The sequence below is a fragment of the Chiroxiphia lanceolata genome, chromosome 2, assembly GCF_009829145.1.
Source record: "Chiroxiphia lanceolata isolate bChiLan1 chromosome 2, bChiLan1.pri, whole genome shotgun sequence".
NCBI classification, from domain to species: Eukaryota; Metazoa; Chordata; class Aves; order Passeriformes; family Pipridae; genus Chiroxiphia; species Chiroxiphia lanceolata.
This window is the reverse complement of record NC_045638.1, coordinates 97,440,494-97,455,465: the sequence shown is the minus strand read 5'-3', so window position 1 is coordinate 97,455,465 and position 14,972 is coordinate 97,440,494. Positions and strand designations below refer to the sequence as shown.

Sequence of the window (14,972 nt, the reverse complement as noted above, 5' to 3'; positions counted from 1 at the left end):
TAAATGGCGGCCGCGGCCCCGCCGTGCGCCCCGCGGAGGAGGCAGTCGCCGGGCGCCGCGCCGCCCTCTCCCCCTTCCATGGTAAGCGCCGCGCTCCCCGCCCGCCCCTCCGGCGGGGCACCGCCGCCCCCCGGGCCGCGCAGGTAGGTGCGGGGGGCACCAGCCCCGCTCCTGCCCCCGGGGAGCCGCGCGGGCGGGCCCCGCGGGCAGCACTGGGACGCGCCGCCGCCGCCTCCACTCCTCTCCCCCGAAGTTGGGTTTTTTGCGGGGGGGGAAGTGGTGTCCCTCGGGGCCCCCGGTGAGGAGCGGCGGCGAGCGCCCCGCGGCGTCTTCACAGGGAGAGTCTGAGCTCCCGGGAGCCGCCGGGGGGACACTCAGCGGGGAGGCAGCCGCGGGGGTCCGGCGTTATGGTGGGTCGGGAGCGGGCGGGCAGCAACTGGTGGAGGTTGTAGGCATCCCGGGTGTTTGCGTGGAACCCCCCCCGGGGTGAGCCCTGCTCTCAGCCACGTATGCTGGAGCGCCTCTGCCTCACCCCGCTGTCCGCCCCGGAGCGTGTCCTCTGCCTGGGCCGCGGGCTCGGCTGCAGCCCCGGGAGCGCTGGGCGGGTGTGCGCAGCCCGGGCTGGCTGTGGGGGCGTGTGTGTCCCATCACCGACTCGGGGTTGAGTCGGTTTGCACTCTAAATTCAGCGTTGTTTCATCCCGGCAGATCTGGTAGTACAGGCGGTGTTACTGGTTAGGGCCCTGGGCTGGTTTGGTACCGTTTGCTGGGTGAGTTGGGACAAGTGACGTTTTGTGGCTCTGTTTGCCTTCATAAAGTAAAACTGACCTTCAAAGTGAGGAATACTGATACCAAGAGACAGCGCTACAGAATTCGAATACAGTGCCACTTATCATCTTTCTAAGTGATATGAGTCCAACTATGTGCCTATAAGTGTTGTGCTTGTATTTATATACAACAAAATGTACAGTTTATAGTGTAAGTAAAAGTATTTGATGTATTGTTATTATAATAATATATATCAGTCCTCTGGTAAAAGTGCTACAGCTGTATGACAATTCTCAAGTTTTGAGAGGTCTCACAGGTTCCTGAGATGTGCTGCATGTTATGGACTGATGTTTCATGTTGATATTATTTCAGTTCTAAGCATATGTGCAGCTTCAATGTGCAAGTTTTGGGGCTGCTGTGGAAATGAAATACTTTGAAAAAAAATGTAAGTAATAATTAAATGTAGTATATTCTAGGAAAAAAACCAAAAAGTTGTCAATGGGAAGTGTTTCAATAACACTCACCTTGGTGAGACTAGCATGCCACATTTTGTGTAATATACAGATTAGCCATCTTATTTCACCTTTCTCCACCACTGCTGAATTACATACCTTGCTTCTTTGTTCACAGGAAGTTCATGAAGTAGATCATGGTCTTGTTAACCAGCTACTTGCTGATTCAGAGGAGACTCTTAATTTGTGCACAGAGAAAATGCAGGGTCCTGCTCAGTATAGCTGGAGTGCTGACTGGAGCTTTTGGGTAATGTGTTTTATTTCTCTTCTAATTTGTTTTTAATTTATAAATGTAATACATGTATATTTTAATTTATATATGTGTGTATATGTACAAGCTTTATATCCACTGTTCTCAAGTTGCTTTGTAGTCATGAATTAGTAAAGTGCTCTCCACCCATGTAGTGAGGTAGGTAATTTTATCATTACGGGTTTACCAAAGTGTAAGCTGAGACTGAGAGGGGGTGAAGTTGTTTACCTGATGTCACATATCAAGTTAGTAACAGAATTTCTGGCTTCTCTGCGCAGTCCTGTCTCCCGGTTCCTGGCGTGGTTCATTAATGTACCCGGTGTCTCTTTATGCCTTTAGAAAAACATTACTGATGCTTTTTCACCATAAGGGCTGAATTTTGATTCTCATTGTTGGGTGATTCTTCTGATGTGCTTTCTTACTGTCTGTTTTTTGTCAAGTAAACACGTTTGTTTTCTACAAGAGTAAGTGAGCTTCCTATCTTCTGTGTAAAAATGAGATTTGTGAATAAGAAGGGCAGAAATGAGGGGTTTAACTTTGTTCCTCTCCAGGGAAATGCCTCACTGAAAGCAGAGGGTGTAATAACAAGTGCTGATTTGAATACTTTTCTCATACTTTTGGTAGTGTTTTTTTAATGCCTTCAGAGAAGGTGAATATGTTTTGCTGTTAGTTTGGTAGATGAGTTGGTGTTGTTTGATAAGGAAGAGGATTACTTGTGCATGCAGCCATGGGCAGGGTAACAGCTGATCATGTGAGAGACTTATGTTCCCTTCCTCACAGCTCTGGCAGTCTGACTAAGGTTCTGCATGAGGTGTCCTCAGTAAACTGGTTTGCTTCAGCTTGTGCATAAGATCGTCCTCTGGACTACTCTGTCCTTCTGATGAGGTCATCCGAGTGTTCATTGTGCTCAGCAGGTAGAAGATTAAGTAACTGGCAAAGGCCATATGGAATCTGTGGCAGAGCTGTGAGCAGAACTGGGGGGGATCAGGTTTCCCAACTCCTTATTTATAAATCTAGCTTGTATGTGTTTTCATCCCTTCTGTTCAAACTAAGTGAAAGTCCTAATGCTCAGAACATCGGTTTGTGCATCTCAGGCCCTAAGATAAACTCCCTACAAATGTATGTGTACTCTTAAACTGAGCAATAGTAGTCTGGAGCCAATGGAAATAGGACAGGCCTAATGAATCCCAGCAGGTTGTAGATTCGTGTTGCTAGAGAGCAAGTACTTGGATTGTTCAGTATTTTTTCCGCTATTCCTACGGAGACAAAGGTGATACAGGGCTGTCCTGCCTGTGCCCAGCTGTATCTCTGTACTTGAATCGATAGTAAATCATGCTGTGCAGACACTGTAGCTGCCAGTTATGCTCTCATTAGATGGCAGATTAGACTGTGTAAACTAACTCTGGATGGTTTGTATACAACCATTAATGGAGGTGGTAGTTTGTGTGAGAAATAAGCCTGTTCAGGTCGTGGGATCAGTTTGTTGGACTTGCGCTTAGTAACTCAGTGTCTCCTTGGTAAGCTTGGCAATTGAAAATAAAGTCACTAAAGTATACTATATGAAGAATATAACTGCATATATTGCACATATAATTGGCTTTGCATTCTTAGGTTTTAGGTGCATGATGAAGGTCTGAAGTTTATTTGAACAGAGCTTTAAGCCTGTACAGTGTGTCCTCACAGTGCCACTTTCTGCTTCCTGTGGTAATGTGTGCCTGTAACTTCAGCGGAGTGGGATTCTTCAGTGCAGTGGCAGCTGCTGTGTAAGGTGTTTTCCAGCATGATTAAATGATTGCCTTCTGTCTATGATTTATACTTCAAGAACCTCAGTATTTGTTTGATGTTAGTGTTTATCTGGTTCTACAAATATGACCTTGCAGTTAAAACAAAGTCATTGTGTAAATACTTGCCTCTTGTAAGATAATGCTGTGGCTTGTAGTGTTCTAGCCATGCCGTCTGTTACTGATTAGTTTTAAAAAATCTTTATCAGTCTGGTTATAGGAAGCTGTGGTACTTATTTTGTCAGCCTCGAGGGGGCTGAACTTAAAAGTAGCAGGAGTCAGAAAGCCACAAATTCAAGGCAAAACTAAGATCTTCTCATTAAAATGTTATGTCATTGGCATCTTTCCTCCTCTTCTTGACAGAAAATGTATTTCAATAACTTGCATGGTTGATGATCGGCTGCTGACTCTGAAAACAAATCCTTCAAACTCCCTACATTCTGAGTCATAGTAAATGTGTAGGTGATAGCATGGAAGGCAGCTTGTTGCAGTGTGTAAAGCATGTGTCACTAACACTTGACGAAGGATGATGTTACTGTCCTGTGGCAGGTGTGGATTTGTTATGCTCTTTCCTACTCTTCAGTCAGCAGAAGAAAGGAATTGCTAAAACAGCAGGATTAGCCTGTGGTAGCATCCAGGGATCAGCTTTGTTGCCTGAGTTATTTGCTTTGAGAGGCTGCATGTTTCTGACAACTTTGGTTTACTCCAAGGGTTCATTTCTTCTGAGTGTGATGTACTCTTGTTTCTCTGATGTTGGAAACCAAATGTGGATGTTGGAGCCTGACTGGTTTGACTTCAATTTTTCATGGATGGAGTGGGAGTAGGCACTTGTGCCATGCCCCTGGAAGTCAGGCCAGATATCCTGAATGCTCAGTAGGTGCTGTGAGCACATGTAATTAACAGCAAGACAGGGTTGGCAGCCTCTGGGATACAATCTCTTTCCTGGCTATGGTGAGTGGGGAGAAGAAAGGGTAGCAGAAACATTAGAAGGGAGGGAAGAAAAGAAGAGAATCCTACTATGCAGAATAATATTGAAAAATTTTGAGAAATAATTAATTTTCCATTATTGTAATCTTAAACTGGTAGTGTTACTAACTGCTCTTTTTAAGGTTGATGGTGTGTCATGGATGTTTTTTGTGTAGGTTTTTTGATGGATTTTTTTTCCAGCTGGAGGTGTACAAAGCTGGACTTCTGTAACCTCACTGGAGGAAGAAAAAAACCTGCTAACAAAATTAATCTCAGGGCTTTCCCTCTTTGCTGGAAGCCATAAAGCTTGTATCTGCATTTGATTAAATGATTCTAGTTTTGGCAACTGCAAATAGAAGTGATGAAAGTCAAAGATGATTTGGAAATTAAGTTACATCTGGAAGCCCTATCTCAAGATTCTGAATTCATCTTTTTACTCCCTTCATACTGAAGTATAATTCAATTTAATATGCTTGGAAGAAGAAACCTGTGAAAGTCTTAAGTGTTCTACTGTAATGAAGAAAGTAAAGGTGAATGAGGAAGCTAATGAAAAGGATCTTTGCATCAAAAGTGAGGGTATTGTGTCTGGGGACTCTAGTTTATATTAATGAACAGTCAAAGAAAGTTCATGTGTGCTACAATAAGAAGAATGCCCATGGCAAGAAAGAACAAAAAAGTGAGTCCTGTTGGAATGAAAAGGTAGGTGGAAAGAGTTGAAATCAAATGAGCATCTCTGAGAAAATTGCTTATATCTGGGAGGCTTGTTTAAGGATTTGGAAATGTGAGGTGTCAAAGAGGTGATGGATTGAAAATAATAGAGGCTTTAAAAAAGCCAGTTGATTGCAATGTAATACCAGTTTAAAGAGTTGGTCAGTACAAAGCAGTCTGACAAGAGAAGCAAATGATAGACTGAAAAGTGAAAATAAACTTTTACTTTTCATAATAGAAGAGCAAGTGAGGTTGCGCAAGATCGGGAAAACATTTTGAATTATTACATAGAATTGGCTTCTGTGAGAAAGAGCTAATCTGTGGGAGCACGTGACAAGTATGTATGGCAAGAATACAATTGGCATATACGTCTCAAACTTGCACAGGAGGGATGCAGATACGCATCACAATTTGGAAGATGACTTATTGAAGCACGGAATTGAGTTGAGGTACTTTGTGGCCCAAGACTGGTGAGCGTTGAATGAGATATTTCTTGTATTTATGGTTGTTTGGATGCTCCTTCTGCTTTTCTCTGAAGACTCACAACACTTGAAATGGCTTACTGGGCTGGTTAAATTGTAACTATGTTTTGTCAGGCTGGTATTTAACGCCCTCTGACAGTAGCTACATTGTTGTGTATTTGGTATGTTTCTTCTTCTTATCTGTGCCTTCAAATCAAATGTTTGGGTTGTGAAGGAGAGACATCAATGCTTATGACATTGGGGGAGGATTTTTAACCTCCTTTTTCTTTGCTGGTATGAAACAGTCTGCTAAGGAGGATGAGAATTGGTTAAATGGTGTAGGTCTCCAAAGAGAATAAAAACCTTAATCACATTAGTGCTAGGTTTTGGGGTGGCTGTTTTTTAGGCTTTTTGGGTTTGGTGGTTTTTTTAAATGTTATAACTTCAGTATAAATAGCTTTTGTTTTTGTAGCACTGGTGTGTTGTTTGTTTGCCTGTCTGGAATCCCTACAAATAGGTGCCTTTTTCAGCCCTGTGATAGCACTGATTATATAGCATCAGTGTTTTAACATGGTAAGAAAAGACAAACTGCAGTTCTGACCAGCCTTCGAACATGGCTGATTAGGCCTAAAGGGTTTTTTTCACTTCTTGCCATGCTGGGAATCTCCTTACTGCTGTTGATGCAGCTCCAAAGTGAGCGCTGGCTGTCATCAAGTTTCAGCCTGTCCTTAACACAGACTGACAGTGGTGCCCTAAGTAAGCTTTTGCTAGCTGCAGCAGTGGGAAGCCCTATATAATATGGATTATTACTGCACACATGTAAAGAATTAGTTTAGAACCTGAAGAATAATATTCATAGATCAGAAAGAAAATATTTCAGATTTGTGTGGTTTACTTTTTTTTTTCCCAAGTCACTGTGAGCAAAACCGTTAGAAATGCAACGTAGTTCAGAAAATCCACATGGAGTTGATAGAATAATGATATCCTTTTAATGAAAGGGCAGTTCCTAAGCTGCAGAATGCAAAGTTTAAAAGACAACTCTAGGAGATGGGAGTAAGCTCTCTTTTTGGTCCTTGTGTTTGTTTACAGCTTGTATTTCTGCAAACAGGCAGTGCTGGAGCACTGTCTCTTTCAGGTTTGCTACAGATGAGCCACTTGTATCTAAGGAGAGGGAAAGAAGACAGGCAAACAAAGCAGGATGTGATTCCTTGGTGACACTTGGCAGCATTTTAGAAATTATGTGGAGTAAGAGGGTTTTTTTAAGTAGTGTTTTTTATTGGAGCTGCTTGCTGAGTCAGTAGAGCCTATAATTGTGATATTTGTGTATTTGTTACTGCAACCCCCTAAAGCCTCTAGAGAATGACAGATAAAGGCATTCAGGACTTTGGTCTGTTCATACAACCTCTCAATGTCTCCTCCTGTTTTCTGCTGTGCCTACTACCCACCAGGACTCAAGATATCACCCCTTCTTCAGCTATGGCAGCATGTGGTCGTGAACCATTGTCTCTGTGGCTCTGATCAGCTTGTACTGACATGCAGGTCTCCCAACAGCTGCCCCTTTGCATTTCACTCTATATAAAGCTGAAGAAAAACTGTATGTGGTTTGTCTTTGAGAATGGTTCAATCAAATGTGGTAGCTGCTTTTGATATAGAAATGACTAAGAGCAAAATTGGTGTTTTTCTAAGGCATAAAAGGAAGAGATCAAATAAGGTATTTCATAGGAAAAACACTTTGGGGACAATTGCTTGGTAAGTGCTATTTTCCATGTAATTTCAAGTGCAGTAGGGCTACCAGCAGACTTAATGAGATGACCAGAGTAATTTATAGGAAAGTAGTTTATGTAATTGGCTACAGTCACTACTGCCTTAACTATGTAACTACTCTTCTGGCTTAATACGCTCCTTCAGGTTTTCACCCTAGTCCTGATCCAAAGTATTTATGTATCCTTTCATCAGTTGCTGAAAACTAAATGGCACCAAAGGGAATTCCTACCAAGATGACTGTTTCTTTCCTTCGTGATTGTTTTTGATCAATATTTGGGTACTGTTACTAAACATAAATACGAATCAGAGATGCATATATAGTGCTACACATCTTGCTGGCAAAGTAAGGAGGGGAATGCCCATTCTTTTGCTTCTGTATTTGACTAGTTCTGTATTAAGTAATCTTTGTGGTACTTTGCAGGTAAGGAAGACACGAGTTCAAATTTCGTATCTTATAGTTCCTTTGTATGTGGCTTTTTTTCCTCCCCTGAAAAACATCTGGATTTTTTTTCTCCTGTTTATTAAATGGATCAAATATGTCTAAAGACAAACAGTTTATTACTTAGGCAGCCTGCAGTGAAAGATCAGGTGAAAGAACAGATGTTCTTAACCACTAACATTGGCTAATTGTTTTATACACATGCTGTAGAAACAAGCTTGAGTCAGATGGAACTGCTGTTCAGAAAGGAATGTATTTTGTTATCCAAAAGGAAGTCATCTTGCCTGAGCTTTTAATTGCTCTTGCATCATATTAGTTAGTACACTTATGGCTGTTGAAACCTGGACAACATAGTTTCAGGACTCAAAGTGGGGAGCGGATAAATTGTCTTGAGCTAAAGGATACCTTTCTGCTGGGAGGGTGACAAACTCACTTCAATTACACAATGTTAACTGCAGAGTTCATCCAAACATGCTTGGTTTATTTGTATTAAGCTTGTTTTAGAAGTCGATGTATCACAGGTTTTTGTTGTTGTATTTTGGTTTACTTTTTCTTCTTTTTTTGGTTAAATCCTCATGCAATAGATGAAATTATTAAAACAGAACAAAAAAAAAAATGCTTGAATGATGCATCTTTGAAGTCAAGGAAGTAGGTACAGATCCACAATTTTTCCCTAAAATGAAAAGGAATTAGATATTTAAGAGCCTTGTGAACTTGGTTTGTACTTGTATCCTGGGAGGGGAGAGCAGCATGAAACATGGTCTCTGGCATGGCCATTACATGCATAATTTTACTACCAGGTTTGGAGGAGTTATTACCAGCCACGGATGGTGTTGGTGAGGATGCTGAATAAATCTGAGATTGGAGTATCTTACCTCTTGGAAGCTAAAACCACCTCAATTTCTAATTCCTTGTTGAGGAAGATGTTTATCAATGGAAGTGTCCAAACCTCTTGAACTTTTTGCTTAACTTTATTTAAAACTTAAATGTTTGTTTCATCCAAACTCAGAGGTACTTGGTGGCAGTTACATAAATAATTATATTTGAAACTGAAATAATGAGCCTTATTGCTAATTGCAAACATCCAGACTCAGGTGTTTAATCAGCTGCAGATGGTGTTATCTCATAAACAGGAAATACGCTTAAATCACTTCATGCTCATGCTACTTCTGAGACCTGTCACATTGGTACCCAGGCTCTGGCAGGACTTTTCTGAGATCACTTTGAATCTTCCCACTGTCTTTCTGATGGAAAGAAATGGCCAGTGAATGGTTTTCAGTACAGGTATGCTTCCCAATATCTTGCTCCTCTTTCAGCACACAGAGATTTCCCGTGATGTATCTTGTCTGCTTTGGGAACGAAGAAGAGTTATCTTGTTTTTCTGGTGAAACCAGTTCCTGCTATTTGCATATGTAGCTGATCTTGACAACAGAACTGCAGGCCATCCAAAGCACCACCACCGAGCTAGGTGCACAGACACAGCTACTTATCCTAGGGAGCAGCCTGGGCTGGCAGAATGACTGTAAATATAGCCTTATTGTGTTCAGTTATCTTCTTTCAGGCTTTCAGATTTAAATCTCAGTGATTAAAATGCCTTGAAAAGCATTTTTCTGTTTCTTCTGTCAGCTTCCTTAGTAGGGCTATGCTAGGAGAATGATCTCTCTTTGCTGCTCTTGAATCATTAGCTCAATGTTCAGCCATGTGCCCAAGAGGATTGGGCTTGTAGAAGGCTGGGCCTTCAGTGGGTGATGTGGGTGCAGCAGAGAGACACACCTGCCTCTTGTCGTGTAGCTCTGAAACTGTGTGCATGTTGTGATAGCTTCTAGGGATGCAGTCTTGCAGCTGGGGATGTGGATGGTGCCTTGCAGCAAAGAGGGGCTGCACAGCCCCTCACTCTACTGTGCTCTAATGGCTCACAATCTGTGCAGGATGAAGCTCCTGCACAGCCTCCTGTTCCCTCTGTGATCTTCCTTGCTTCCAGACCCTGACTTCATGTAGTTAGTTGCAGAAATGTAGCAGACAGGTCCTAGATAAGGCAGATGGAAAGGGACAGACAGCCTAAAGAAAGCAGAACAGATGTAAGTCTGTCTTTCAGAGCAGGCAGAGATCTGCCAGGCACACAGAGCCCTGTATCCCTTGCCTCACAGTGTCTGCTCAGTGTCCATGAAGAAGTGAGCTCTTGGCAGCTGCTGAAGGGGTGTGTTGGTAGTGTATGCATTTGGGGAACGTGGCTATGCATGAAGCATGCCCTGCTCTCCTCCCTCCCCAGCTCTGGAGCTCAGACTGAGAAGATCTCTTAGCAAGGGCCGCGTCTTGTGTTAGAGTAGACTTGGGACAATGCCAAGTTACCAGATGTAGATGTACTCTGGGACTGGTTCATGGACTGTAGCCTTCAGTAATCCAGAGAGGAGGAGCACTGGACATCGAGTGCTCCTTTCCAAGCTGGTGTTTCCCTGGTGATAGTACTTTTCTCTGCTATTCTCTTTGGGACTTTGTGAACTTGAAATGATCAATGCTACTCCATTTTGATGATGGTGGTTTTAGGTGTGAGCTGGGCAGCTCTAAAGTGTGTCCCCCTCCTCTTAAGTTTTCTTTGACCACTTGCTGCAGCATTTGCGTGCCTGTTCTGCAAGGCTGGTGTGTTTCAGCCTGCTTTCCAAGCTGGCATGCAAGCAGAGGCTAGCAGAACATTAGCTGGCTCTGCTGGATGGTGTCCAGCACCAGCTCTAAGCAAGTGGGGGAGAGAGGGGGGGAGCTGGAGAGGGTTTGGCCAGGGATTTGCATGGTTTAGAACAGGCTGCAGGCAGCTAGAGGAGGAGGTATGTGTAGGGGGTGTGTGTGTCTCCTGACTTTACATTAGCTTCATGCCTCAGTCAGCTTTATTCTGAAATGGAGCATATGCTTTGCTCTGTACTGTATGTGTCAAACTTGCAATTATATCTCCAAATCAGAGTTGTCAGGAAAGTACCTTGGCTCCACTGTTAAAAATGCTTTAGAACACTTATTTGCAGGAAGAAAATACTGAATACTACAAAACAACTGCTCCAGAATATGCAGGGAATATTCTCAATCCAAACTTCTGTTTTTCTGGGAAAAGTCTATAATGCTGCTAATGACAAGAGGCTTTCTTATCATTGATAAGAAGCTTATCAGCTTGTTTGGAGTAGCTTCAGCTGAACCCTATTTCAATGAAATGTAATGGCTTGTGAAATTGAGCTAATTCTTGTGGGATCTTGAAAGAGAAACTTGGGAGAGTTCCTCACATGTTCTAAACTAAAATACTCTGTTACAAAATTCTTCCAGGTCTGTTCTAATTTTGATTTTGTTTTTGGTTTTTTGATTTGTTCTTTTAAAGAACATTAAAAATGTAATTTTCAACTGGTTATGCAACCAAAAGTTCTCTGAAGAAATACCTTTGTATCATTCGACTCTTTAAGTCTTTTGAGTTTTCTCTGCTTGGGAAGGATGCCAAATTTTAAAATTCTTCACAAAAATGATACTTTTGTTATAATTATATAACCTCATGTTAGCAGCATAGTATTTCATATGATGCTAAATTTTCTTGTCTGTCAAAACTGTAATCATGACAGCTTTGGTTGTGGATTTTCTAGGCTGTTTTCCAAGCTATGCTCCAACATGATTTGATATTTGTACTTATACAGGTGAAGCTCAAGTATGAGACCTTCCTTCCTGCACTTGGAAGGGCCATGTGACTGATAAGGTGCAGGAAATGACCAGGCCTTCTGTGAGCAGGATTCCAGTTCAGCCAAGTTCATGTCACACTATGGAGAAACAGTTGTGATCTGGTCTCCCTCCCTGCTCAGTAGTTGAGCAGAACTGCTTTTCAGAAAAACAGATTTTCACCATGTGTCAGGTCAATGATGGCTGGATGAGTCTGATGTCCACAGTGGAGCTTGTGGGAGCTGGACTACCCTTGTGGGACACAGTGCTTTTGACATACTAGTCTCAAAAGTTAAATAAAGAGTCTCCCTTCCTCGTTCGGTCAGCTTCAGGATGCTGGGTGTTAGAAGTTTTTTAAGTTGGTGTCCAATATTTCAGAAGATCTCTATAATGAAATATTTCTGAGGAATTTCTTTCTACATGGATTTTTGGAAGCTACTGGTGTTAGTGGTAAATAATAGTCTGTTAAACATTTTCAGTGTGCCTGCCTGTGCATCTGTGAGAACTAGTTAATAATAACACATTTGGGAGGGAGTAGGGACTCTGTCTTTAGCCTTGTTTATGGGATCTTGTAGGCTTAAAAAAATACAACCCACCCCTCATTCCCCCCCCCCAACAAACAAACAAATCCCTAGAAGATACAGTAGCTGGAGTATTTGCCAATGAGCTGTATTTTAATATCCCTTTGTTGAAATTTTATATACTGTATTTCCAACAGAAGAAGCCCATAGTTTCACCAAAATGCTATTGGATGCTACTCTGCCTGTACACAGATGCCACTGAAGAACTGCCATTGGTTTGTTTTCTGCTTAGTCACTAAGAAATCTTTCTCCTTCAGCCTCTACAAATAAGAGGGGGGCTGGGCCACGGAAGTGGGGACATAATGACCCTAGTGCACAGCCCTGTGCCTGCCAGCGACCCTGTGCTTATGAGACTCCCCTCCCCAGAGGTAAGGGTGAAGGAAAAAGCATATAATGAATGTCATTAAAATAGTCCTGGCTCCCTAAACTCTTCCCCCTCCCTCTGTGACTCTGACCTTGTTTGCATTTCCTTGAGAACATGGGAACTTCTGGAAAGCAGGCTCCTGAGGAGTACAGTGGCTGAGCAAACCCTGGCAACAGTTGCTTGGTTTCTTTATTTTAGTTGGTTGACATGCCTCTCATGACCTATGAATTAAATACAACTGTGTGGATAAGCAGGTGTGATCAAATACCTTCTTATTTAAAAAAAAAAACAAAATAAAACAAAAATCCCCCCCAAAACCAAAAAAAAAGTGAGCCAAAGTGTACAGTATACTGTACACAGCACAGTAAGTCATGCTAAGTAATGTGGTGCTGCTCTTCACATCCTGTGAGTGGTTCTTTCTCTTTGTAAGTTTAATGTTTTTGTCCTTTAAGAGAAAGAAGAGTAAGTCACTGCTAGTAAAGCTTTTGAGTACTCAAACTGGTTTAGGAACAACTTTCAATCATTTTTTTTTCTGTGATTGTCAGGAATTGGTCAGTGAAAATAAATCACTTTAACAGAGTGGATCTAGACTGTTTACATGTGATAAGGTATACAGAAAAGTCTGACACTTCTAACATACAGCCTAGTGCTTGTTTTCAGAAGAAATGGAAAACTCTGCCCGGTAACTACAAAAAGATAAGGGAGACTGGTAGTCATGTGGATCTGGGCTTTCACTGTGATTTTTGTGCCTAAAAGCAAATGTGAGTCAGATTTGTGTGTTTGTGTGACAATGCTATATTTAGCTTTCAAGAAGGACATGACAAATAGGAGGGGATTCAGAAAAGCCACAAGAACAAGTCTGAAAAAATAAAATCTTGAGAAGCTTAATCCCTACGTCAAAAGAAGATATGGAGTAACTTGCTTACAATCCAAAAATAATTCACAAAGCGAAGATAAGATTAGCTAACAGACCAGTAGAAGAAATATCCATAGCTAGGATGGATTTTTCCATCAGGAGTGACTTTTAATTTAAAAAGGTAATATATATATATATTTGCCAAAGGGAAATTTGGTCATCACATCTCTAGTTTTAAAGTAGGAGAGCTGTGGTTTGTGTGATATAGATTAGATGGGTGGTCACAATGAACTTTTCTGGACTGAAGAAATGGCTGCAGTGGTGTCCACATTTCTCTGATGGAAAGGCTTGTCAGACTTGGCACCTTCTACAGGTAGCCTCAGCAGGGAGACCACCATCTCAGTGTGCCAGAGGAGTTGTTCTTGTGTTTATAGGTAAGCATGCCTGAATTTATTTTAAGGTATGTGAAACCCTAAGTTTGCCTGCCTTACCCTGCTAAATGAGGCTTTTGTTCAGGACTATTAACTTGGCTCTCACCTAGCCTAAGGAGGCTTTAGTCTCACTGAAAATGGGATGTTGGCATGTTTTGGTTTGGCTTTTTTTGTTTGTTTGCTTTTGAGTTGATTTTTTTTTTCTGACTTATCAGATAAGTTTAAAGAATATTTCCATTATAAAGTAGTCTTGTTGTATAAAATCAAACCTCCTCTCTGACTGTGTGTTCTTCTGGAGGCTTTCTTTTTCTTTCTGCTGATGCTAAGAAGGGTTTTAGCTGAATTTGAAGAGGGAAGAACACAATGTGTTCTTCAGTAGAAATGCAGGAGCTTTTGCAAGAATATTTAATATTTGTTTTAATGTACTAGTGTAGGATTATAATGTACTTTCATCCTAACCTTACTAATGTCTCCAAATTTGTTTTTGACCATGTCAGGAAACTTCATAGGAAATTACTGGTCAGGCTCTTCTGTCTTTGGGGAATAGCATGTCAAGTGGTCTTTAAGTAGAGTTTAGAGAGAGTGGCGTGGATTTACATGCTTTATGTGGATTTACAGAGAAGCAAAGCCATGTGTTCCATGGGCCATATTTTGTTGCTTGAGTGAGGCTTCTGAGCATAAAAGGGGAGTAGGTGGGGCAGCTTCCTTGTAGGCTTGTTTGATTCTGGGACCCCAAGCACTTGGTGGTAACTGATACCAAGACGGAATCTCAGTGAGAGACACGTGTGCATCTCTTAAAATGAGGTGACATCAGAGTTGTGTTGCTGTACTGGTGAGGTCAACTTACCTGTGATCTCAGCTGTTGTATTCGTAGCTGCATGTCAAAACCATGGAATGCGAATTGTCAGGTGACTTGGGTTTTGTAGTTTCTCAAAACAAAGGGAAAACACTAACAAAGTAAATGCAAAATTATTACTGTCATTAGTTGATTGTTAAAGAATGTGCAAACCATTCTGCTGAGGTTGATTGACTATTTGCATGCTTAGTGATATGTGCAATCAAATAATTTCATAACGATTAGGGGTTTTGCTGTACTCCTGAGAGAAGGTGTAGCTTAATTTTCCTCTGCAGTTTGCTAAGAGGCTCAAATTGTTTGCAGTGGCCACACTTCGAAGATGTAAATGTGAAGGGAAGCTGGTTTTTTCTATCCTATAAATAACTCAGCTTAGTGCTAATTTAAGTTTACATATTTTTTTTTCTGGAACATGACTTTATGTAGTTGGACTGTTCCTTTTCTAAACAACATATGAGAGTCACTTGGTTATGTGTCTCCAAGTAATACCTGTTTCTTATATAAATGTCTTCTGTAAAACTTCTTGGTTGTCCCTGAAGATGGTTTTCCATTTATGCT

The 14,972-nt window shown here is 41.7% G+C and overlaps 1 protein-coding gene across 6 annotated transcripts in view; it reads left to right on the top strand.

Annotated features, from left to right (window-relative positions):
• Window positions 1-3: 3 nt before the first annotated feature.
• The window catches only part of GRAMD1C (GRAM domain containing 1C), a 52,764-nt gene continuing 37,795 nt past the window's right edge, over window positions 4-14,972 (top strand). For 3 of the 6 annotated variants that reach the window (XR_004355173.1, XM_032678594.1, XM_032678593.1), the window contains exons 1-2: window positions 4-81; window positions 1,398-1,526. Coding sequence is in view for 5 of the 6 variants with exons in the window: in XM_032678594.1 (XP_032534485.1) it covers window positions 4-81; window positions 1,398-1,526 (207 nt within the window). In the remaining variant the exon portion in view is untranslated. The other 3 variants (XM_032678596.1, XM_032678595.1, XM_032678597.1) reach the window with 3 other exon arrangements.